We start from the raw sequence: 26,190 nt of genomic DNA on the forward strand, positions 1-26,190 counted from the left end.
AAAAAAAAAAAAAAAAGACTTACTTACAAAACAGAAACAGACTCACAGACATAGAAAACAAACTTATGGTTACCAGGTGGGGAAGGGGATGGGAAGGGTTAAATTGGGAGTTTGAGATTTTCAGATACTAACTAATATATATAAAATAGATAAACAAGTTTATACTGTATAGCACAGGGAACTGTATTCAATAACTTGTAGTAACTTATGGTGAAAAAGAGTATGAAAATGAATATATGGATGTTCATGTATGACTGAAGCATTGTGCTGTACACCAGAAATTGACACAACATTGTAAATTGACTATACATCAATTTAAAAAAAAATGCTATCAAAGTGATGCACATTGTTGAAAATCTAATAGAAAAAAGCCTTTAATGAAATGCAGTCTCCCTCCTCTCCCCTTTCCCACTATCAGTCCCATTGCTTAAAGGCAACCACGTATAAAAGTTTCTTGTTTCTTGATTTTTCAAATTTGTATTTTCTTGAATCTATCCTTGTCTTGGCTTCTATCATATATATGAGAAGTTCTTCAAAGTAGCAGGAACCAGTATGACTTTACATGATGTAAAGTCATGTGAAGTTCATTATCTGCATGATGGATGCTCAGTTATATGGTGATCATTGAATTTGTGCAGAATTGTATGGTATAATTTAAAAAATTTAAAGAAAATTGATTATTTTACAAACCGGTGTTTTAGAATCCAGCCCTATAAACAGTGAAACTAGAAAATTTTACAGTAAAACTATAATAATGAAGTGTTGATTTAATAATTGTTGGTTTAGGTGCATCTTATTTTTTTTATCAAAATACCACATGGAAGCTGAGTATTATAATGGGGCAATTCATTGTCCATTTGTCTTTGAAGCCATGAAATATGCATGTAGGAGAATATATAAAACATACAGTTTAAATTACAAAGTGTTTACCCATGTTACAGCTGAGGTTAAGAAATAGAGCGTGTTTATTAAGATAGAAATCCCCTACTCTGCCCATGTTTGTTTCCCCTTAAAAATAACTATTATCTTGATTTTTGTGATAACCTTTTCTTTATAGTTTTACCCCTTTGAACTTTATTTAAATGGAGCACACCATATATATTCTATAGTGACTTGCTCCTTCCATCTATGAGATTTACCTTAGTTAACTTTAATTGCAGTATAGTATTGCATTGTCTATACCAGAATGTATTTATGCTCTCTTGTTGATGGCAGTAGATTATTTCCAGTTTGGGAACACTCTTACACATGGTTCTTGGAACATACCTGCAAGAGTTCTCTGTTCACATTGAGGCATGGGAAGAGTTTGCAGATTATGGAGAGAGTGAATAGTTTCAGAAAATTTAGAGTTTTTTCATTATCTTTCCTAGGAACGGATGCCTGCCATTTGATGCTTTCTTACCTGTTCAGCATCTTACTATGGTGTTGTACCCTGGGGGCTAAAATCCTCCAGGACCCTAAATAAATGGGTAATTGATGCCCTTAGTGTAAGTTGCAGACGTTACATATTTGGCCACTAAACACTAAGCAGTTCAGCATGCCTGTCATTTATTAACTAGAGTTTATTTCAAACATACTATTGAATAAGTAACAAATTTTAATAGAATAGATACATTATAGTCCCAATTATGTACATAAAAACAAAACCGTTTTTTTATTTTTTTATTACCGTTATGGTATATATGTAGTAAAGGTATAAAAGTATGGACAGTTAGGGGAAACATCAATTTTCAAAAAGTCAGAGGAGATTGGAGAGGGATATAGAAGAGGCTTTAACTATATTTGACTTTTTTATTCTTAAGAATATGAAACAAATTATTAAAGAAATGTTCATGTAAAGCTGGGTGATAGGTTTGTCAATGTATTCTTTCTTTCTCTGAACTATTTCATAATAAATTGTGCTATGTAAGGGGTACGTTTTTTGCCCCACATTTATAAATAACTGAGAAATAATGTTTAATTTGATGAGGAGTAGAAGTTGATTTAAAGCGGTGAATGGCTCTACATAAGTAAAAAAAAATTACCAAGTTTTCCAAAATTCTTATTTTTTTTCAGTTGAAAGCTTGCCTTTTATCATTGGTGACAAATGCTATTGTCACCAGTGCTATTCCTTGAAGTGATGGGGCTCACTTTGTTCATTTTTGGGGAAAGGTCTGCCAAATATCCAATTCCGTTTAATAAATATTTCTTTGAAGTAAAAATGGTGTTCCATGAAAGAAGCTGCTAGTTTAGTTCACAACTCAAACAATAATAGCATTAGTGCTTTTCCTCAAGACAGCCACCCTATTTTAGAATGAGACGGAAGTACTTTATGCATAATTCCTGTTTTGTCATTTAGACTATTTAAAAGACATGTATTTAATAGTGGAATGTAAGAGAAAAAAATAGTTTTTACTCTTTGTCAAGGACATTCTTAAGGGAAACTCCTTTTTTGTGTGTGGGTACCTAGTGGTAAAGAACACAATGACTAGTACAGAGTGGTGGCACAGCCTTGATTTACACTTAAGGCACCAGCAGTGTTGTCTACCTTCGCACCATCAGTGCAAAGTCAACACAGTGAAAAAGGACAAATAATACCTTAGTATTACTGTGGAAATAATCTTGACCTCATGAACTCCCTGAAGGGGTTTCTGGATCCTCTGTGGGTCTGAGGATTACACTTTGAGAATTACTGTTATAATGTAACATTGGAAATAATCCAGATATCCAAAAATACAGATTAGTTAAATAAATGATGGTACTCTACACCACTATGTAGTGGTAGAGAGATAATTGTATTAAAGTTTATGTTAAATATAAGCTTATTTGGTGCCCCTCTAATGAGGAAATCAACATTTCTCCAAGAAAGTGAGTATTGATTCTGAGCCTCAGTATTTCTGTTTAGTTGGTGACTTTGTGATTAAGAAGAGGGAAATTAAAAGACGTAAGAAGTCAGTTGCTGGCTCCTCTTCTAGTCTAAGGGATTTCTGTGTAGTAACTTTGAGTTTAATTTTCACAGTGGTATCTACATGCTTTGTGGTAGCAGGTGAAATATGCCTACAAATTAACTTCTTCCTGTAGATTCTAACTCCTCATTAGGCATGTTCTGATTTACATTTTCCTGCTGTGTTGTTCTTGACTGGGAGAACTTTGAGTTGCTATATATTACTTAACTTCAGAATGAGTTAAAGAACTGAGTTTCTAAAACAAACATAGCCAGAGATTTTCTTATGGCAGTTTAGAACATATCCATGCTGATAGAACAATCGCTGTGTTGGTGGTGATGTGTAGCCGGCACCTTTTAGGTGAGTTAGAAAGAGACTGTTGGGGTTAGACCCCAAACTTCTTGTTAAGATCTCTACCCATGGCATTCCTAAGGTGGGGTGTCTTTGTTCTGCAGAAGGTCAGAACACTTTCTGTGAAAGACATCATTGAAGATGGTCTGCTTTGTGCATCCTAGAGATTTCTTTGTTACAATGGTAGTCTAATAATCATGGCTTGTCTTTGATAGTCATGTTTTTCTAAGCACCAAGTTCTAGCGAATGTTTAATGTTTAAAATTCCTTTCCAAATAACCTTTGTTATTCAGAATTTTATGTCCTAAGGAAAGTTGTTAAAGTTTGCTGGAAGAATATATACAGTGTTACACTATTGATACAAGGTTTAACGTATACCACACAAAACATACATACTTATGTATTAAAGCATAAAGAAAAATGTGAAGATTTTGAATTAAAATAGAGTAAGTAGAATTAATGTTTTAGTTTGAGAGATAGTGTAAGACCATCCATATTTAGAAACAGATTTGTTGTGTAAATCATTTGTTTATTCAAAGTGTTTTATGATACGGACTCTTAAGCTGGGCATTATATTTGACCCTTTTGTCTGTGAATAAGAGACAAACCTGCTGGTTGTTACAGGATTATTTGCAACCTGTTAGTCTTGGGAATAAACCAAAAGGAAGGTGTACTGTTCACCTGCGCTTGGTAGAATGGAACATTTGCCCACCACTGTTAGCATATTTGATTGTTGAGAAGGTGGTAGACACTAGGTTCTCCGCAGATGTTCTGAGACTTTTTCTACCATTTAGGGTGGTTGGATCAAGCATCAGAGCCAGAGGCTGTGTGAAGGGGAGCTAATGTGTAAGAAAATGGGACACTTTCCTCAGAATTCAGGGAGCATTTATTCCCTAGATATTGAGGACAATTGAGCGTAATAACATTTACGAGTATGAGCAGAAATATACTAAAACTAAAGATATGCTAGGAAGGCACTAATAGCTCTTACACTGTTGAAAAGAATGAACTAGATCCTTTCGTTGAAAAATACTGGGAAAAAAATGAAATTGTGTTCCAAGACATTAGAAGTATTTAAGAAATGTTACCTGCTTTAGAAGCATGGTGCTGTGCTTAAACTATTAGATGTATATAAGTTCTCCTTAGGAAAGAAAGGCCATGAGATGGGCTTACTTGCGGTAAAACATTGAGTCATTTTGGATATTGACCTCGAGATGAATAGCACTATGGCCTAGTGAAATGGTAGTTTATGGCTTAGGTAAGCATTGACCAATATAAATGGAGAAGATGGCTGCACTGTATCCATGTTTTTATAGAATATGAGGCATGTGAGTGATGAATTGAGGTGATTCTTAGGAATTATTAGTTTGGGAGGCAGCTAGGCATAATAAAAAATGAGCATCTCTGTCTTAGTTGTAATTAATTGGAAACTTGCTTAAAATGAATTAAGACAGTAAGATTCACTTATTGAGAATAGAGTCCTATTTGGTTTGTGTACAGCTGATTGTTGAACACACATGAGTAAATAATGTGAACCAAGTTTTTGATCTATAGGGAAGAAAGCAAGGGAGTCAAGAGTTTTATTCGGGGGGAAGAACACAAATGATAATCTAGGTGAAGTGCTAACAATCTGTGGTAAAAATGACCAAAGATCAGAGGCAGGGTATCTGTCCTGCTTTGGTTTGAGTCAGTTGCTCAACGTTTTTTATTTTTTTTGTTTTTTGTTTGTTTGTTTGTTTGTTTGTTTTTGGTTTTTTGTTTTGTTTTGGTTTGGTTTTGGTGGTAATTTTCTTTTTGGAGAGGTAAAGGCAAGGTGGGGAGGGAGTCTTCTGTCTAGGTGATTGTGTTACTAATCTAACCAGTTGGGTAAAACAGTTTGAGGGCTTGTTCTATTGTTCAGACATTTGATTTTTTTTACTTAGTCATTGTGGTTTTCAAGTCTTAATTTGTAGGGTGTTTACTCCTAAGAATACTTCTTAAGAAAACTATTAATAATGAATCTTAATGAATTGAGATCCCAACCTCAAAATACCTTTTTATTTGTTCTGTTTTCATAAACACTCTTTACCACTTGTATGTTATGTTTCCGACACCAGGCTTTGATACATTTTCACGTAAACTATTGGACTATTTATAAAACAAGACATAAAGATGTAGCAGAGAAGGCAGGAAATGCTTGATGTTTGTATGCCATATCTTGTTCTCTGCTTCCTGTCAGTTAAACCACGATGAGAGGAACAGAGACACAGATGTACAATTGCTGCTTTAATTTCCCATTCGGGAGACCAGTTAAGTATGAAGCTTCTTTCATTGAACTTTTGTCACTTTTGATTCTAGGTATATTGTAGGCTTGTTTTATATTATATGAATTGCATGGGTTATTGCATGGGTTACAATTAGATGTTTGATAGAGAAAATGTAAAATCTGTTTATTTTTGTGAAATATTTTTATATTATTAATGATTGGTGTTCAGATTTGAATATATGATATACATTCAATATGAAATGATAAGCTAATATATTGGTCTCAAATTTTTGGTAAGCATTAATTTATTTTTGTATTTTGGTGTAATCAATATTCTTTAAAACTTCTAGAGCATTTAGTGGTTTACAAAGATCTTTTAGTTATAGCTCTAAGATAATGAAAGGAAGATCTTAAAGGTTGACTTATCCAGGAAAATACAGTTAGTAAATGGCTGAACTAGGACTTGAATGAGGGTCTTCTGATGCTAGATCCTTGGTCCTTTTAGGGAAAAGTTTGTTTTCATTAAATTATTGTTTCACCTATTATGCAGTGATTTAAGCTTTTAGGCTTACCTTTGCTCCTACCTGGAGTAGCCCCTGGCAAATAATTACTGAATAACAAGGGGGAATAAGCTTTGTATCCACTTCTGCTACATGTTTTGTCTTTGTTGATAGACTGATTGCCCATGGGGAAGACTGTGTCTTAGTAGCTTGTCTCTTTCCTGTCCTTCTCTGTTACCCACCAGTGTCTGGCAGATAGATCTCTAGTGAGTGCTTGTTAGATAAATAAAGACTAGAGGTAGTATTGATAATGATTTCTGTAGGCCACCCAGTATACAGGAAAAAGACAATACAGGGAGAATTTTCTCTTCTTCCTCTAAGTATTTATATTTGTGAAGGGGATGCTTTAAAAAATAACAATACACTTTTTAGTTGTTGTTAAATTTATTTCATTCAAAGTCAAATTAAAAATGAAAGTGAGGGGGGAGGGTATTCCCTGTAAGCTCAGTGGTAGAACTCATGCTTAGCATGCATGAGGTCCTGGGTTAAATCCCCAGTATCTCCTCTAAAATAAACAAATAAACCTAATTACCTCCCCCCCCCCACCAAAAAAAGAAAAAAGGAAGAAAATTTAAAAAAAAAAAAGGAAAGAAAGAAAGAAACTGAAGTAGACGCCCTGAGGTTTGCTTGGAAGAAGCCTACCATTGGATACAGCTGTTATCTATTTCCTCCTCAAATTTTCCCTTCCCCTTTCCTTATGAGTTGGAGAAGTCACATTTTCTGTATCCAGTTGTCAGGAATTGGGAGACATGGAAGGAGAGAGGCGGAGTTCCTATTCATGGTTGTAAGGTAACCTATATTGCCTGACAGGCCCACATTCTTAAAGCAGAATATTTTGAGAGGGAACATAAAGATCACTAGATTAGAAGCTCCACACAGGCAAAAATTTTGGTCTCTTTTGCTCACTGCTGTGCTTCTGCCATCTAGAACAGAATCTGGTATATTGTAGCTACTCAGTGACTATTTTATTGACTAGATGAATGAGCGTGAGTGAGCTGAAATCAGACGTGCACTCAAGCTTTCTCTGAGCATCTTGAGTATTCCTTTGACAAATATTTTTCATGGACCATCTGTGTAAGCTGTGGGAGTGGAGTATGGTGGTGACCTTGACAAAGTTCTTGCCCTTACTTGTTGGCTCTCTCCATCCATGGATTTACTGATATGAAGATTAAATGACAGACACAGCAAAGTGCTCTAGTAGAGGGTCTGGCACACATAAATAGTACCTATTATTTTTTTCTACTTATTTTTCTGATTTGTTATTGTCATCTCTTTCTTAAATTCCCTGAGGATAAGTGTCATGGTTTTCTGTATCTATGCAAAAACATCAGTGGTCGTTAGAGATGTTTAAGAATTAAGTAAAGTAGTATATATGTCTTGCTTTATAAATTGTAAAGCCCTTATTAGATATTAGATATTACCAACAAATGATAATGGAAGCAGGCCTTATTGTACTGCTGTACAATTTCTGGATGTGTCTTCATGCTAAAGTATTTTCAAAAATCTAAAAAGTGCCTATTACTTCTAGTAAGGCAACTTTGAATTCTTGAACTTTCAAAAAATAAGGCAAAGCTGTAAAGCAGAAAATACGTCTAATAAAGAGCCAGGTTTAATGCAGCCTCACATAGACAACTAGACATTTTCACAGGAGTGTCTGTCTTCTAAGCGTCATCCTGGAAGAAAGTAAAGATTCCTTGAGAGTTGGTGATAAAAGTCTCTGTTGACCAAGAAACTTGCATCTGTCATGGATCTCACATCTTTCTTCACTGAATAACTAAATCAGCATCCTCTATTCAAAATACTTAATACTAAATGACAGGATACAATCATCCATGGATACAGCTACTTCATATATTTCAAAATTTCACTGGTATCCAAATGGATGTAGGACAATTTTGATGTTCAGTTGAATAACTTGTAAGAAATGTTATATGGTAATGAGTCATATCTTTTTGAAAATCTTATTTTCTTATTTCTCCTGTCTTCCAATCCTTAGGCAAAGAACAAAAACTTGAAGTAAACCAGTTAAGTAATTTTTGTTTGTTTTACCTAATTTTCCCACACTCTGGGTGGTTTAAAAACCACTGTTGAGAATCTCTATTATAAGTAATTAATGAAGAATTTAAGGAGGACAGTATACACATCAGTGGCTACAAGTTATCAGTGTAGCAGTGAAGCTATGGAATGTTTGTTTAAGCTGTCCTCATCATTTTTGAATGGTAGTTACCAGATCCCACTTATGTGACTTGCATTGGGCTTTGTAATCATGGGGACCACACTCTCTTGTTGCAACAGGATTTGAAAACCTTCAGGAACTTTCCACTTCTTCTTTCCAAATCAAGCCTAAATTCTACTGCCTGACTTTCAAGACTCCACAATTTGGTTTTGCTTCGCTTATTTTAAACCACATTTTCTGTTTCCCATTGTCAACTCTTAGCTTTTGTCAAGCTATTATCTATCTCCAAACTTACTTTGGTCAGTTTTGATTCTCTTCATTCTTCTGTGCCTCAGCCTCCTCCCTCCCTCCCTCTCCCTCTCTCTCTCTCTCTCTCTCTCTCTCTCTCTCTCTCTCTCTCTCCCTCTCACACGTACACACGTTTGCACAGATGAGCAAACACAGACACATACACCCTATACTATCTTTTCCTTTCCCTTTGGTCTCTCTACGTCCTACCTTACTTTAAGGTTGAGTTTAGGTCCTCCGTTGTCTGAGTGTTTCCTTGACCCATTTGACCATCCCCTCTTCTAAAATGCTGCAGTATTGACCAGCTTTATTAGCATTTAATTAAATACTAAGTTTTGGTGTTCAGTTGTAATCTCTCTTGCTCTTAGTTCCTGAACTAGATTGTAAGCTTCATAGGAACAAGGCTATGTATTACCTCTATTTTTCACAGTGCTGAGCATAAGGGAAGTTCAGTAAATATTCATCAACTTTTTGCCACCAAGTCAGTCTGTAGCAACAGAGTTTCTTCTGAAAATGGATGTCGTGGGATCTTTTGATTAGCTCTGGATATTCGTCAAATAAGCATAACAAAACTGTTTTCAATAGGAGAAAACCTAATGCAGGGGCCCTTGGTGCACTTTAGTTAACCGTGACTGAAATAGATGCAAATGATTTAAAAATCGAGAAATTATAAAAGATGAATGGCCTAAAATTTTAACTATTCTGTATTGTGAACTTTTAGATTACTTACAAATGGTATTTAAGATTTGCTTCTATCTAAGACTTGTACAGTAGAAAAGTATAAAGTTACATGTGCAATTTATACTAATGCCCTTTCACTTTTCATCTTCCATCTTGTAGTTTTGCTGCTTCTAGGTTTGTTTTTTTTTTGGTGTCATTGAATTTAGCATCTTAGGTAAGTGCCAGACAGTTCTGAGGATGACTGTAGGAAGAACCCCATTTTAAGGGTCTTGACATGGAGCGCCGGAACTGTTTACATCCAAACATGTTTAAAACAGAGTTTGATTATTTAAAGACAAAGAGAGGGGTATGCTGTGAAATTGAGGGTCTTCTCACACGTGGGGAGCAGGAAGTTTTGTGCACAGGGATCTTAGAGCCCATCAGACTTGTTGGTGATTTGGGAAAAGGTGAAAATGTTCTGCTTCTCTAGAGTTTATATCCTTAAGTCTGGTCCCACTGTGACTTGGAAGAGGCCCCTAAAATGCCACAGGTATAAAAGGTTATGCTCACCCAGGAGTATTTAGAGAGATCTGGACTGAGCATATCAGCAAGCTCAGATAAAGCCGGGGAAAGGGTAGTACCTACAAGGAAATGGGGGCAGGGCCCGCTTTGGCTTCTTTAATACAGGGTGAGCCATGGGGATCTATAAAATGCAGAAATGCTGGAATACCTGTTTTTGAGATGAGAGTGAGGAGTACTAGAGTTGTGACAGAGACGTCCTTTTAAGCTGGGTCCGTGGACTATTCCCATTCACTCTTCCAGTCCAGGTGTTCAGATACCCAGTTTTAGAAATCTGGCTCAATTTTTCACATACCTCTTGTGGCATCATGAAGAGCCACAGCCCTGCTAGTGGATTTGAAGTTTTTCTTATAGGCAGTGGAAGCCACTGATTAGTTTTAAATAGAGGAATAAGTTTGAACCTATTTTCATTTTTGGTAAATTACTCCTACTGCAGGCTGAGAAACCACAAGGGAGCTGCAGGAAAGGTAGTCAGGACCCATCAGTTGAGCACGTGGAGCAGCTATCACCTAATAATGCAGTCTGTGGCCATTAAGCTGTTTATATGACCTTTAAATTTTGCTTTCAGTTGATGGCGTGTCTCTTTATGTGAGTGGAACTTCTTATGGTCTTAAGAGAACAGCAGTCTCTTCTAGAAGAAAATTATGCATTGTGGGAGCTGGAGGTGAGGGGAGGTGTGTCCTGTAGTAAAATCTCCTGTGGGATTTTTCAACAACATTCTTGGCTTTTTTCCTTTCTTTTGGACCAGGATGGGAATCTGCTATATTCTCAGACGGGGAAACCTTTGCACTGGAGCATACCTTTTCTAAGAAGATGAAAATATGAAACAGGAATAAACAATCTCAGAAATGAAACAGTTTCCTTGCAAGCTGATTCTTGTTCGCTATAGAAAGAAAAATTTTAACTGCCCAAACAGGTCTTGCTGATAAGCACACTTTAGTGTTTGTGTTCCCTGGATAGGTGTGTTTTTTTCAGAGTTCAGATTTTGGGTGCTGGAGGGAAGAAAGTGCCTTCAGACAGTTTATTTGCATAATTAAAAGCACCAATCAAGACATTTTGACAGTTGTCACTTTCAGCCTTTTTGAGAAAGGAAAGAAGTAAAACTTTTTTCATGACCAGAGGTAAAACAGTATCTGATTACTTTTGACTATTTCTCTTTGATTTTATATTCTCTTGTTTTCAGAACATGCTCAGAAAAAGGGTTAATCTTGAGACCACAGTTATGGACAGGTTAGGTATGTGATCTGGTTGGCTGTTTTGCAAGGTGCTACAAATGCTGCCTGTGTGTAATCTGACTCTGGGTAGACCCAAGTGGCCAATGATGGAAAGTGGAGAACAATGTGAAAGAACCGGCCTTTCAGGTCTGGGTAGTGAGTAATTGCAGCCTGCCCTCCAAGTCCTGGAACTGTTCACGGGGTGTCAGCAAAGAGGCGGAGCACTGAGAAGTCAGTCTGTTCCCTTGCTCATATCAGCTCTGTGGTTTTTTTTTTTTTTTTTTTTTTTAACTTTAACATGGTTGAAGCTAAGGTGAGCTTATTCAGGTTTCCAAGGCCTGCTTCAGCTTTGCCCTATATCACCAGAATACAAAAAAATCAATTTGTGCTTCATTCACATGGAAGTAAAACTGTACTTTTGAAAAAGATCTAGGTATTTCCCCTCCCCTGCCTACCCCTCAATTGCAATGAAAGACGCCTAAAGCACTGTAGCTACTTAAAAGATACGGGTGATGTAATGTATATAGTACTTGTATGATTCCAAGGACATATTTTTATACTTTTCCTACATTTTCATAAATTCCTTGAGTATTTGAAATAATATGAAGGTTGGAGTATAGGATCATTCTCTTTTTGAATTAAGTTGTGAAAGCCTTAAATGCAGTGGGGAATGGTTTGTTCCTCGTGTGACATTAACCTGTATATTTTCCCCCTTCAATTTTGTGTATAGAGTACATGATTTAGGGAAAGCTATGCAGTGAGATTTATTTTTGAATTGGTGTCTTTTTTTGTTTGTTTCCTTATTCAGTACAAACTGGAAGACAGCCTTTGTTTGGGGAGGCTTAAATCTGGTTGCTTAACTATAACTTCATTTGATGTGTTTATTGTTTTTTTCATATCCACAATTTTTAAATGTAAGTGATAGTAACACTGTGTGCAAAGAACTAGCAAGAAAAATGTCAGTAAAAATTTATTTATTTTAAAGTATTTTAATGAGTTACTAAGTTGTGGAAGCTATATAAAAAGGCTTAATCTTTCCTTTTCCCTTTTTAGGCTGAGTGAAGGTAAAGTAAGATAGTATGATACAGAGTTTAAGAAAGAACAACAATAGTTAAACTTTGAGATTTAAAGCAGGTATAGAAAAATCTAGAATTTCCTCTGCTTCAGTTGTTTCACATAAAATGTTATTAAAAATGATTTACCAGGTATCAAAAGTTGCATGGAGTAGTGTAGAAACCTTTGCTACAGATATTATATAAGGGATTTCTTATTTGTCCAGATATTCTGCTAATGAAAAATACCAAGAAAGTTCTATTAATGTAGATGTTGGGGCATGAATAGAAAATTGGGCTGGGAATTGGGGAAAGGCACAGAATTGTTGCTCTTTTTGCCGTTAACTAACTGTGTGAACTTGGACAAGTCAGACTGCTCTGGGCCCAAATTCTCTAGCTCTTCAGTGAATGCATAGTAATCCTTTGATTTTTTTTTTTTTAATTTTTAAAAAATTTTTAAAATTGTGTGATTCCACACTTTTTAGATTGAGAATGGGCAGGTCCTTGGACGATTGTATAGAGTTTATCTTAATATAAGAATGCTAATAAAACGCATTCTTCCATACTAGAAAACAAATGAAAAGGCCTAACTATGGTCTATTACCTAAGAATTCCAGTCATTATAGTCTGTGGGATTATTGCTTGCTTCTCATTTCTAATTTGAATAGCTTCTCTTCTCTCATTTTTCTTATTTTATTTTCTTTAATTACTGTTGTATTTCTTCTAGCATCATGTTCTTCCAGATATATTTGGTATTGTTATGATAGGTATGTCTAGAAGTTGAAAAGGTCTATTTATTTGGTTACCACTTCACATAAAAATACATTCAGGTCCTTGGCATGTGGGGTTACTCAGAATTCTGTTCTTTAGATACTCCCAACCTTACTAATAAACACACACACACAGCCTGAATCCTTTATTATAGTTATTCAAATTAAAGGTAGTCATTCAACCACTCATTGCTCTAGGCTGGTGTATTTTACCTTCTTTGGTCCAGAACTGTCCAATCTAAAAGCTTTTCGCTTTTTTTTGATTGGTTCCCTTTATCAACTTTCATACTGAGTATAATGAGTTGGTGGCCTAGTAACTTCCAAAGGGTAGCAAGATTTTTTTAGTGTCATTATGAATTAATGGGTTTATAGACCTGTGTGTTTAAAGCCCCTTTGAGGGAGATTTAAATTTGCATTCAATAAGGATTAAGAAAGCAAGAGTGAAAAGTATTAAAAGCTGATTTTGACTATCATAAGTTTATAACACCTGAAGTCTTTTATAATAAATTACACAAAAATTAACAGTTTGAGTTGGTTGTAGTAGCCAGTAATGAAGCTGTAGGTTTTGTGTTTACAATCAGTAAATTCATTTTGTTTGGAACAGGGTTATAATAGAACTCTGTGTTAAGGGAAGCTTGCCAGACAGGGTGTGGGCCTAACCTTAAAGCAACTGGACTTACCAAATAGGTGCCAAATTTGGGAGCACTGTAATAGAATTATACTTTTGTTGTTAATGGGGCTACAGTGTTCTTTGTTGGAGTCTAGCAAACAGCTGTGATGAAGAAGATTCCCAGGGAATATGGAAATGAGACTTCAGGAATAATTAGTTGCCTGGCATGCACCTGTTACATATCTCTTGCACTATACTTAGACTATAATGAAGATAATGTTTACTGAATAAAATTTATGTGCCAGGCATTCTGCACATACATATGCATCTCATCTTCACAAAAACTCTAGAGTTTGGTGTTTTTTTTTATACCCATTTTACAGAATGAGGAAACTGTAACTTATACCTATTTTGCAGAAGGAAGAGATTGACACCAAGTAAGTAACTTGTCCAGAGTCACAGTGCAGAAGATTCAAACCCAAGAGGTCTGACTGCAGCGCCTGTGGTCTTAACTGTTTTGCCTGTGCTGCTGTTTTACTTTAAATCTGAAGCTTAGTTTGATGACAAGAGGTTAGGAACCTTATGGATGAGACATTCCTCTGACAAGACTCCCTGAAGAATAAGAATATGGTCCTTACCCAGCTGAAAGATAGGAGAGCCAGCTTGGAGAGTTTTTATTATTTGGTGGATTCTCAACTAACTGACCTCTCAAAACTGGGCAAATTTGTGTCTAACTATTTGTGTCTTTGTTTTGAATGAACAGTTTTCACTTTTTTCTCATTATTTTATAAAGACTAAATGACACTTGGAAAATGAAAGATGTTTGGGAACTATTAATGCAGCAGAATGTTCCTGAATGTAATGCATATTATATGGTTAGTAAATTCAAACAAGTTTTAAATTTACTGAAGAACGTGTAATTTTGTTAGAAAAAAAAGAAGACCTCTGCTTTACCCTGGGTACCCATTTTTTTCCCATAGTAGAGCAAATTTGAGGGATAAAATAAGTTCTGTTTTGGACATGTTTTAGACACCCTGACTCTGAGGGGCACAGACGTGGACTTATCTAGCAGACAGTTTAGTGAGCAGATTTGGACATCAGGGGCTGAATTAGAGATGGAAAATTGTTTTTCTCCATTTGACATTTATTTACTTAGAAACCTGTGTTCTGAACTATTACAGCATAAAGAATTTGGGTAGATTTAGAGGCTATATGTGTATTGTCGTCATAGACAGAGTCCTGATTTAGGAGATGAGGATTCTAATTGTAATTCTGTTATATTTTCAGACTGTGAGACTTAGGACACAGGGGCTCAGTTTACTCATGAAAAATTGAATCATTGATCTAAGTGTTCAGTGTCATCTTTTACTGAAAAAAATTTAATACGCTGAGGCTTTGTTATTTAAGTACCTGTAATATGCATGGGTGGTACCTCTGGATCAGGAATTAGAAAAGTTCTTCCCAAGAACCATCTTGGCACCATAGGCTATGTACCTACTCAGAGAAGAGGAAGAGCAGTGGGACAGAGTGAAAGAAGGCAGAGGGTCAGAGGCCTAATTAAGCCAATAAAATAATGCTGGAGCTTTCCTTTACTTATACGTTTTCAGTTTATGAACTTTTGTATGGAAATGAACAAAAGCTACCCACCAGAGTAAAGGGGTCTTTTTCTGTCCTAGCAAGTGGCTTAGTGATCATGGGCTGTCATTTCAGTATTGATTAATTACTGTGGTTAGTGTGTACTGTAACATTTAGGTATGTTGATTGCTTGTCTTTATTTTGGAGGTTTAAAAAATACTTATTTTTTATTTTTATACAGTTTTTAAAGGTTACATTCCATTTATAGTTATTACAAAATGTTGGCTGTATTTGCTGAATTGTATAATACATCCCAATAGCCTATCTTACAGTCAATATTTGTACCTCCCACTCTCCCACCCCTATATTGTCCCTCCCCTGCCCCCCCACCACTGGTTTGTTCTCTGTATCTGTGAGTCTGTTTCTTTTTTGTTATATTCACTAGTTTGTTGTATTTTTTAGATTCTACATATAAGTGATATGATACAGTATTTGTTTTTCTCTGACTCATTTCACTTAGCATAATGCTGTCAAAGTCCATCTATGTTGCTGCAAATGGCATTGCAACATTCTTTTTTGTGGCTGAGTAATATTCCTCTCTCTCTCTGTGTGTGTGTGTGTGTGTGTGTGTGTGTGTGTGTGTGTGTGTGTGTGTATCATACCTGTACCCATTCATCTGTTGATGGACACTTAGGTTACTCCCATAGCTTGGCAATTGTGAATAATGCTGCTGTGAACATTGGAGTTCATGTATCTTTTAAAATTAGAGTTTTTGTGTTAAAAACATCTATTAAAGAACAATAGCACTGTGGAAGTGTTACTAAGAAAAAGCATGTGATTGCAATGGAAAAGAAAGTGAAACTTTACATAGATATGTTCACATAGGTCATTTGTACCATGTCACCTTTGTATTTATGAATAAAGGGATTTGGAATAGTCTCTTGGAATCTAACCTTTTACAGAGAAACTTTTGTAACAGGAAACATCCCTCGATTCTGGTTAACTTACTGTGGTTCTTCAAGTTTAGAATAATGGTTTCCTCGTCATTAAAAGTATTAGCCATTTTTTATAAAGAATATATATAGGAAGAGCTTAAATATCTAATGATACATTTTCAAGACAATGTCTGTCATTAATATGATTCTTTTTATTATTATTATTATTATTATTATTACTATTATTATTATTGGTGTACTGGTATGATAGGTAGAGAAGAAATTTTAGACAACAGTTACTTATCAAGAGAAGTTTTGCTCTAATTATTGTGGTGCTTGGCACACTGCTTTGCAAATAGTCACTGAAACATGTATTCATTTGAACTAGGGGGGCATAATTTTCAAATGTGAGACAGTGTACAGTTAGTGCTAATTTAGGGGTAAGGGCAGTATGTACTGTATTTTGAAGGTCCATGTAGGTCGAAGCATAGAGGTTGGGCAGCTCTGTGAAAGAAATGGGACTTGAGCCTTGATGATGGAAAAGATTCGAATGGCTGCTGAGAAGTGGGAGAGGTGTTCAGGGAATGGGGAATATTAGAAGTTGAGAAGGGAGGCAAGAATGAATGTAGAATATGTGGAGGACCAAGAAGGCGGCCTTGTTATAGAAGAATTGGGTGAGTGTAAAGGAAGATATTGTATGTATGTCTGATGTTTATATGTCTGCCTGTGATCAATTTAGGTCAAAGTACCTTTCCCCCATTCTAGACATGTTGCATTGTTAAAAAAACTACCTGAAAAGTAGTGCTAAAAATACTTACCAATGTTGAAGTTGGACTCATTATTAAAAGAGGTGGTGTGGGTGGCTGTGGGAAACTACTGGGTTAGAATTTAGTTTAGTGAGTAGCAGTATCGCCTGAGTTGAATTCTTGACTATTATTATTATTTTGATTTCCAGTTAAGGAAATCAATCATCCACGATGACCCCTAGTGTCTGGAAAATACAGGGAACTGGCTTTACGGAAAGTAGGAAAATGAGTGTGTGATTTAGCAAGCACCTACTGGCTGGATTGAAGTTTTCAGGGAAACTGATTCACCAGTTGAGCTTCATTCCTGAACTTGTCTCTTTAAATTTATAAATGCTGTTTCAAAGAGCTAAATATTATTTAGTGTGATTATTTTTGTATCTTTGTCTTTTCATGTCATCTTTATGGCTGTAACTGTATGATGAAAAAAATTAATAAAATTGTGATAAACTTTTGAATTAAAATTTCCTTTTACTTTTATCATAGTAGTAACTTTTTTTTTTCTTTTAAATTAAATAGGCAAACGTCTTTGGCAGGCACATTTTAAAGCTTTTCTCCCTCCACTGGGAAATTGTTTTTACTCTTAAGTTGCGTTTCTGTTTTTCTATTGTAAAGTGCAGTTCTTTGCATGTTCTAATTTGCCATGACGTGGTCAAGTGCTGTTTCCTTCCTGTTGCTTGCAAGCCTGTGCTAGAGATAAGGATACATTTCAGTGCATTAAAAAAGAAGCCACCGAAGACAGGCTTAAGCATGGTAAAGCGTTCTACTTATCAGAAACCTTTTTAAAGAACAGAACGAGGGGGCTTTAGTTTCTGCTTATTTTCAAGAGCTCTTAAAATAGTACTTATTAAACTTTAAAAGTATTAGGTTTTAAATCTTTATATATACTAGGCCTGACAGGGATAGTGTCTGAATGTTTCTATTAAGGCAAAAATATACATTATGAAATTACTCACGGGGTAACAATTCCTATGTGTATGGCTTGCTGGGTTAGTAGAAAGAAGGGGATTGTTTATATGTCCTTTATTGTAGTTACGAAAACCTAGTTATGGTTGGGTGGATTTTTTTTTTTTTAGTAAACAGTACTTTGTAACTTACCTCGGGGGAAGGGGAGAATGGCTTCGTTTTCAGTAATGAGAGATGTACTTAGCAAGACTGAAATCTTAAAAGAAAATACATATCTAAATTAAAAAAAACTTCTCTATTCACTAGTCATGTCGATTTTATTTAAAAACATTAACAAAAAAGTACTTTGGAGATACTGCCATCTGTGTGAATGTTACATTCTAAGTGGCATGAATTGCTTTCTCAAAACTAACTTAAGCTTTATATTTTTCAGGCCAAGAAGTTCTAGAGAAGAAAAATTGCAGAAAAACTGCCTCTATTTTAGTAAAATCTCAGTGAACCAAGAAAATTTTGAAGCACCTTCCCTAAAGAAAACCTGGGTATACAGTAACTTCACAGACTTAGCTTGGTTTTTTTTACCCGAATTAGTCACTGGATTCTGCTGCCTGATACTTGAACCTGCTTGGGATTTTTCTCATGTGGATCTAAGGGGAATGCTTTATTATGGCTGCTGTTGTCCAACAGAACGACCTGGTGTTTGAATTTGCTAGTAACGTCATGGAGGATGAACAACAGGTATGACTGAGACCCAGAGAGAATTAGATTCTAACAGATTTACGATGATGATATTTCCCTTTGTGTCAGAAAATTATTTCCTTTAAAAGGCAGTAGGACAAACTTTATTAATGTAAACATTTAAATATTTAAAATATGGAGGTAATGAGATTTTACATGTTAAGTGCTAGTTAATTCATTAAGAGAGACTCTTATCCTGAGCTTTGATGTGGTTAACAAGGATGTAATACTTTTGGAGTTAGCTTGTTTTTCTGTAAAATGAGACTTAGCAGTAAATACCTTAAGTAATTATTTCAGAGTACTTTGAAAAGTTCTAGATGACATAATAACATGACGTACTTTTTTTTATATATAGTGTAGGACTGCTGATTTTAATAGTTGCTTGCAATTACAGTTTTAATGGATGTGGTTAATTAAAGTTCATAATCCTGGGCTGTTTCTTCATGAGAATGGAAAGGTCTTAGCAGTCCCATAATCATACAACATTTCAGCCCAAAGCATGTGACTCTGAGGAAGTTACTTGACTTCTCTAGATCTCGATTTCATCATCTGTTGAATGAGGGACTTGAACTGCAGAATTTCTAAATTGGCTTTCTTTTATTGAATTTATACAAGATATGCAAATTACTGTTTCTAGAATGTAAAAAAGATCCAAGAGATACTGAGAAAAGAACTGAGTTAATTCTGGTCTTCCCCCCTCCTCCCTAGGCATTCCTGGGACTTTATATTTGCTTCATTTTAAGCGGGTTATTTTGAAATACAAGACACGATGTGAGAGAAATTGTGTGTTAGATTCAATGTACTGGGAAAAATATTTTGAGGTCTGGTAGATTTAAAATATGTCTAATAAAGCTGATTTATATACTGAAATAAGCCTAATTTCAAATGCCTAACTTTTAATAGGCCAATTAGAATGTATCATGCTTTTATTCTAGGTGATTCTTACTTTTGGCAGGGCATTGTCATTTCTTAGCTCTTTGTATTGTTGAGTAAAGTGACAGAATCAAATTTTTATAAATAAACCTACAAAAGATGAGAATTTGGAATAAGGTGCCTTAAAATCAAGATGAGCTTTGGCTAGGGAGGAAAAAAGTATCAGGGAGAGGATTGCATGTTCCCAATTGAAAATGTATTACTAGCTTATAGATTTAATCTAGGGAGAATAGAAAAGATAAAAATTTTAGGAGAAAGTGTTTTGAATCATTTTAAAATAGGATGTTTCTGTGAATGTTAAGAATTGAAAACAGTGTGTGTACTCTTCAGCCCTGGAAGATGAAAGATCCCAGACTTGATGTGGTGAGGTTTGTTCTCGGGCTGTGGCCGCAGAGGACGGAGCTCTAAGCCGCTCACCCGTGTGCTCCAGTGCACTGGCTTTGACCCTCTTTGACCATGAGAAATATATTTTATGTTTTGGTGCAGTATTCAGACATGTGTCTGTATAGCCTTAGAAAAAGTTTCACAAGACAGTGCCTACCCTTACTATGTATGATGCACTTAGTTTAACTCGCAGAATGTCTTTGTATAGGGAGATTTACTCATTGCTTAACATCAGAATGCATGTGTACGTATTTTCCTATTTATTTTTATCTAACTAAATGAATAAATACTAGCTTTGTGCAGATATTATCATAAGGACTTTACACATATTAAACATAAGGGGCAAATACCATCATCTCCATTTTACTGTGAGGAAATTGAGAGAGAATAGATAGGTTACGTGACTTACCAGAAGTCCTACAGCTAGTAAATAGTGGAGCTGCAGCTGAACCTGAGCAGTCTGACTCTCACTAATGATGTAGTTCTTGCAGGGATGTATGCTGATCGTACTGTATAGTAGTCAGCTGGCCAGGTTTAGGGTTTTTCAATCTGTGGCCAGGAGCATAGCAAACTAAACTGATTCACACGGGGTTAGATCTAGTAATGTCAGTCTTATTAACATCTTATCTTATGTATTGAGTAGATGTGGGTCTATTCTCCTGTTTGTTGCCTGCTTGTTAAATTTGTTTTAAATATAAATGTAATAGCATGCCAATTATAAAAGAAGTCACCTAATAGAAAAATATATACAGTAAATTGTGAAGGTCTCTTTTCACCTACTCTCCCTAATCCTGTTCTCCCCAGAAGATACTGGTATTGACTATTTGATGTATAATTTTTTGGGTAAAGGCCTAAACGGAAGAACAGTATAAATATATACAAACCTATGTACAGAGGTTGTTTTTAAGTTACAAGTGAAAGAATGTTAAACCTACTTCATGACTTACTTTCACTTAATGTATTTTAAATATTTGAATGTATGTCTGCTGGCTCTACATCATTTATTTTTCCACATGATGGATGGATCATAATTTATTTTGATCATGGACAACTGGCTATTCTCAGTATTTTGCTGTTATAAATGAATATTCTCATGTGGGAGGCAATAGATCTTTAGTGGCTGAGAGCTCAGATTATGGAGTCAGAGCACCTGGATTTGAATCCTTGCTCCACTGTTTATTACCTCTGTGACCTTGGGCAAGTTCCTTAACCTCTGTGCCTTAGTTTCCTTACCTGCAAAATGAGGGTGATAATAATAGACTTGATATTATAAGTAAAGTTGTTGTAAAAATTAAATGACTTGATGTATATAAAGTTCTTCAAACTATACCTGGCACAGACTAATATTTACTGAGCACTGTCATTTCATTATTACATCTCTGTGTGTGTATCTTTTTATACTTGTATGATTATTTCCGTAGTATATTTTTTAAAGTAGAATTACTGAGTTTACTAAAAGCATAAACAGAACATACTACCAAATCATTCTTCAAAAAGCTGTGTCAGTTTCTACTACCACTAGCAGTGTATTTCCCAAACCATCACTAACAGAAATCCTTTTGGTCAGTCTTTTGGGTGAAAATTACTTTTTTTACCATTTAATTTTGCGGTTTTTTTGACTACTAGTAATGAGGCTGCATGATTGTTCCATTAACTTTATTTATTGTTCATTTGAATTTCCTTTAAACTACTTACAAATATCCTTTTGCCTAGTAGGAGTTCTTTATATATTATGGGTGTTAAAACAGTATTGTTACCTTCTAATTAACTCTCTTTTTGTAACATGTGATGCAGATATTTTGTCCCAATCTGGTACTGTCTTTTAACTACATATCTTGTGACCTATTGAAATTTAAATATTTGTATCATAAAATTGACCATTTTTTTGTGATTTTTCTTTAGGAAAGCTTTTCTTACCCTTAAACATTCTCTTTATATTTTCTTCTAGTATGTTTTATAAGTTTAACTCCTTAGTCCATATGAAATCTATTTTTGTGGGATAGAGGTATGGGAATCTCATGACTTTCCCACAAATGGATATTGGCCTTTCACCATTTATTGAATGTTTTATGATTTCCATACTGACTGCTGTTTTGTTATCTTCTAAATTACCGTACGTACAGACTAAAGTTTTGAACTTGCTGGCGTATTTTATTGCATTTTCCTGTTTCGTATTGTGTCACTATCCCATTGCTTTCATGGGTGTCACTTCATAGATTTGATATCTGAAAAGACATTCTTTCCCCCAAAAAAACTGTGGTAGAATTTTGAATGAATTTTAGAATTGGCGTGCTATTGGGATTTTGACTTTTCAAAGTATTTGTGTCTTTAAAATAATTTGCACTGTTTTATGATCCTGTATTGGTTTAATTGGTTGGTTCTTTATAAAATCACTGTTTGAAGGCACCAGATTAGAACATGTTTCCTGTTTTCAGTTATGGTCTGTGGTTATTAATGTAGTCATTGAAGGAAACTGACACCATTAATGTGTGGTTGCCACCACCTTGATCATTTTCCCTTATATCAATTAGTCCTCTTTTCAGAATTGCTTAGAACTCCTTCAGGCAGGGATGAGGAAGGGGGTATTGGAAAGGAAATATGAATATTGTTGGCGCTGAGGGTGGGTATAGTTCAGTGATAGAGCACATTCCTGGGTTAATCCCTAGTACTTGCATTTAGGGGGAAAAAAAAGAACTCAGCCAGTCCTGGGGCTGTTCCTAAAAGGAGCGGTTGCAGGTTGATGCTCATACGTGTGTGTGTGTGTGTGTGTGTGTGTGTGTGTGTGTGTGTGTGTGTGTGTGTGTGTATGCCAACAAACCATCTAGTAGTCTATTCTTGCTGTTAGTTCCAAAGTGGGACTATTTGTAGCTGAGAACAAGGTACTTCTTTGGGAGTATTGAATTACAGTATACTTTTGTTTGAGAGTGCCTTGGTTGACCTTATTAAACAGGTGTGTTTGCCTGGTCAATGTATGAGAATAAGAAGAAAGCTAGAGAAGGAAATTTAACTATATGCTCAAATACTCCAGAAGTTAATTTAGTGAAAAACAGCTGGTAGCTTAATGCTTTTAATAATTTTGGTATATTATTACACTGTGTGTTTTTTCAGTTGTTGGTTCTAAAAGTAGAACTTAACTTTTACTTACAAATCATAGTTACTTATGCTTAACAAACTTAGCTCACGAGGGAGAAGCTTGGTGACATGCTAGGGAGAGTGAAACAGTATTTTTGTAAATCCCTTCCCAGTATAAAAAGGTGGTCTTATGACTTTCCTTCCTAGGGTGTAAATTGGCTCACTCACACTGCAGATTCTGAGAGGCTAAAGGGTAAACAGTGCCTTGCTGTCTTTTCGAAATTCTCGTGCGGTGTCTGGGAAATCACCACTCAGTGTAACAGAGGTCTGCACAGAGTGCTGCGTATTCAGAGAAAGGAGCCTTTGACTGCACTGCGACTTTGGGAGAGTGTCACCCAACGTCACATGGGAGTTACATTTGAACTGGATCTTGAAGGAAGATCCAGTTTATCTGACAGATGAAGAAGAGGAAGTGTTTCAGAACAAAAGAACATACCAAAACTTCTGATGAACTTCTCTGAACTGAATAATTGATCTAAGCACCTTGACTTATCATTAGAAGCTCTTCATAGTGTGACTGTTTCATGCTCTTTTCTTTCTTGTACTACATTAATTTTGTCAGCCAACTGTATGATTTTCCCAAAGGCTTTCTTGCTTCCTCGCTGTTTGATTTCCCACATTCACACCTGTTACCTGTTTAAGTTCTAATCATCTTTCAAGATCTTAGGACATAGCCTACTTATTCTAGGAACTTATCCTAAAATCATCCTCCTAGGAATTAACAGCTTTATCCTATTATTCCTAAATGACTTATTGCCATTGTCACACATTTGCCATGTTGAATTCTTACATATACATGATTAATTTTCCAGATAAGTGCTAAACTACTTGAAATGAAAGGGATTTCTTCCTCCCGTCTTTGTATTCCCCATGCATTTTTAATATAATTTATAATACATTTATTGGTTGAGTGCTCTTAAAGACTTTTCTTCCTTCTCTTAATCCTGTTGGTAAAATGATGTGGGATATGTATGTACTCAGTTATGATCCTCATTACATCGGAAGGCCTTTGAATGAGAGGTGATATCCTGCCCCACAGCTCTTTGTTATGGTGTTTTTGGTTTTTTTTTTCTGAGACCTATTTGTCCTCATTCTCCCTTAGTGCATGGGCAATGTGGCATGTCGCCACAATTCCAAGACCAGAGACAAATACTCATGGAGTCTTTTTTTCTGATATATTTAGAACTATTATGTTGTATGTGTTTAGTGAAAACCACCTCAAATAACTTTTAAAAATTGTTATTGAAATTATAAATTATAAGTATTAATTTAAAGTTTTCCTATTTCTTGGGAGACTCGTTCAAGTTGCAGAGGGAGTTTTTGACGCGGTTGTTATCTTGAGAATGAGATTGTATTTTGTAGACCGAGATAAATACAGATCACACCAACCTGCCATTTTTTTTAGCTGGAATGGTAAAATTCTGTTAGGCCAGGGGTTAAGTGTACCTCAAAGTTAGAGGTACAAGGACTGTGCTGATAGTGTGCTGTGTGTAACTTGTTCAGGACCAGTTTTGTGGAGGACAGGAGGCTGGAATGATGCTAACCTGTGCATGGACACAAGGGATCTGGTTATTTACATACAGTTCCAGGTTCTGTTGACTGATCTCTCTGTTTCTGTTATCGTCATTCTTAACCTTGGCAGAGCAGACTTATCAGATCCATTAAAAGTTTGGCCATCTGTAAAACTCACATACAGAGAACTCTTGTTTCTTTTCTGTACATTTAGAATGGCCTTCATCAAAGACATTAAGCCGTGATGCCCGCAGTACAAGCCTTATTATCTTGGGGGAAAGTCTGACTTTGCATAAGGCCTGAGGCGCTCTCCAGGTTATGTGAAGGGACAACCCTGCCTGTGGCCTCCAGGTTGGCCTGGCTTATCTTCCTGCCAACTATTAGCAGCGAGGAAGCTGACGGTTGTTATGAGGCAGGAGTTTTGGTGGGGGAGTGGAATTTAACTTACTCCCTGTTGCTGAGTCTTTTTCTAAGTGTCCCCCAACTATCACACAGAGGCCCCATGACAACGTCTTAAAAATGAATATGGATGAGATCATCGCATAGTGTAGGACAGGGACTAGGTGGGCTCCAGAAACATTCAGTGGTGAATTTTAGTAACTAATATTTACTTAGCGTTTTGTCCTGTGTATTATGCTCTGTGCTTTACAGGGATTATCCTCGTTAATTGTTACAGCAAACTTACAAAGGAGATATTCTAATTCTCACTCTATAGAAGAATAAAGTGAGCTCAGAGAAGGGGGCAACTTGCCTGTAAATGCTAAAGCTGGGGATTGCAACCCAGCTCGTGCCTTCAACCACTGTATTTGGATAATGCCAGCCACTGATAACATGTCAGTGGTAAAAAAAAAAAAGTAATTTAAACGGTAGAAGAATTATTATGCTTTACATTTATGACTTTAGCAAAAAGAAAATGTTCATTTTAGTTAATTTGTTAGTGTAGTTACAAGTTGACAGTCTTTGTCACTGATATACCTATATATTTCTTTTTTTAAAAACAGTTTTATTGAGATAACATTTTACATATCATATAATTCACTTGTTTAAAGCATGTGAGTCAGTGGTTTTTAGGATATAAACAGAATTGTACATCCATCACCATAATCAGCTTTGGAACATTTTTATCATCCCCCCCAAAAACCTGTACCCATTAGCAGTAATGTCCTGTTCCTCCCCAACTCCTAGTTCCTGGTAACCACTAATCTACTCTCTCTGTGTGGATTTGACTACTCTGGATATTGTGTATAAGTGGCGTACAATATGTGATCTCTTATGACTGACTGCTTTCACTTAGCGTGGTGTTTCCAAGGTTCATCCCTGTTGTAGCATGAATCAATACCTCATTCTTCTTGCTACTGAAAAATATTCCATTATATGGATAATACCACATTGTATTTATCCATTCTGTGTACCTTTCAAAAGAATACTGGTTCTTTTTCAACAAGGTTTGTGTTAGTCAATTTTTTGTTGAGGATAGAATTAAGCAATCTCTATTTTCCCAGAAAGTACTGAGTCACCTAGAGCAGTCTTACTGGATAAATAAGGAAATCAGTACCTCTTTGATGTATCTCAGTTTAGCTATGTGATCTTGAAATTTTTTACCTCCTTTCCATTTCACTTAACACGCAACATAGAAAGGATAAGCCGTTATATAAACATAGTGTCTTAAAATTTTTTACCTCCTTTCCATTTCACTTAACACACATCACAGAAAGGATAAACCATTATATAAACATAGTGTTACTGTGTTACTGGCCTTTCCCTTTTTTCAAAGCCAGGGTCACCTTCAACACCATTTAGAGAAAATTGATGAAGATAATGGCCTTTGAATTAGTGGAGTAAAAAGA

The 26,190-nt window shown here is 35.7% G+C and overlaps 1 protein-coding gene across 5 annotated transcripts in view; it reads left to right on the forward strand.

The window, feature by feature from the left end:
* ELF1 (E74 like ETS transcription factor 1) overlaps positions 1 to 26,190 on the forward strand; it is a 91,577-nt gene that overhangs the window by 32,281 nt on the left and 33,106 nt on the right. For 3 of the 5 annotated variants that reach the window (XM_045508914.2, XM_074378254.1, XM_010973290.3), the window contains exon 2: positions 18,081 to 18,382. The exons of 1 other annotated variant lie outside the window; for it this stretch is intronic. In XM_045508914.2, the coding sequence (XP_045364870.1) occupies positions 18,311 to 18,382 (72 nt within the window). In that variant the 5' untranslated portion in view covers positions 18,081 to 18,310. Of the gene's footprint in view, positions 1 to 17,396; positions 17,495 to 18,080; positions 18,383 to 26,190 lie in introns of those variants that run through there. One more of the 5 variants, XM_045508913.2, reaches the window with a different exon arrangement.

This window comes from Camelus bactrianus, chromosome 14, assembly GCF_048773025.1.
Source record: "Camelus bactrianus isolate YW-2024 breed Bactrian camel chromosome 14, ASM4877302v1, whole genome shotgun sequence".
NCBI classification, from domain to species: Eukaryota; Metazoa; Chordata; class Mammalia; order Artiodactyla; family Camelidae; genus Camelus; species Camelus bactrianus.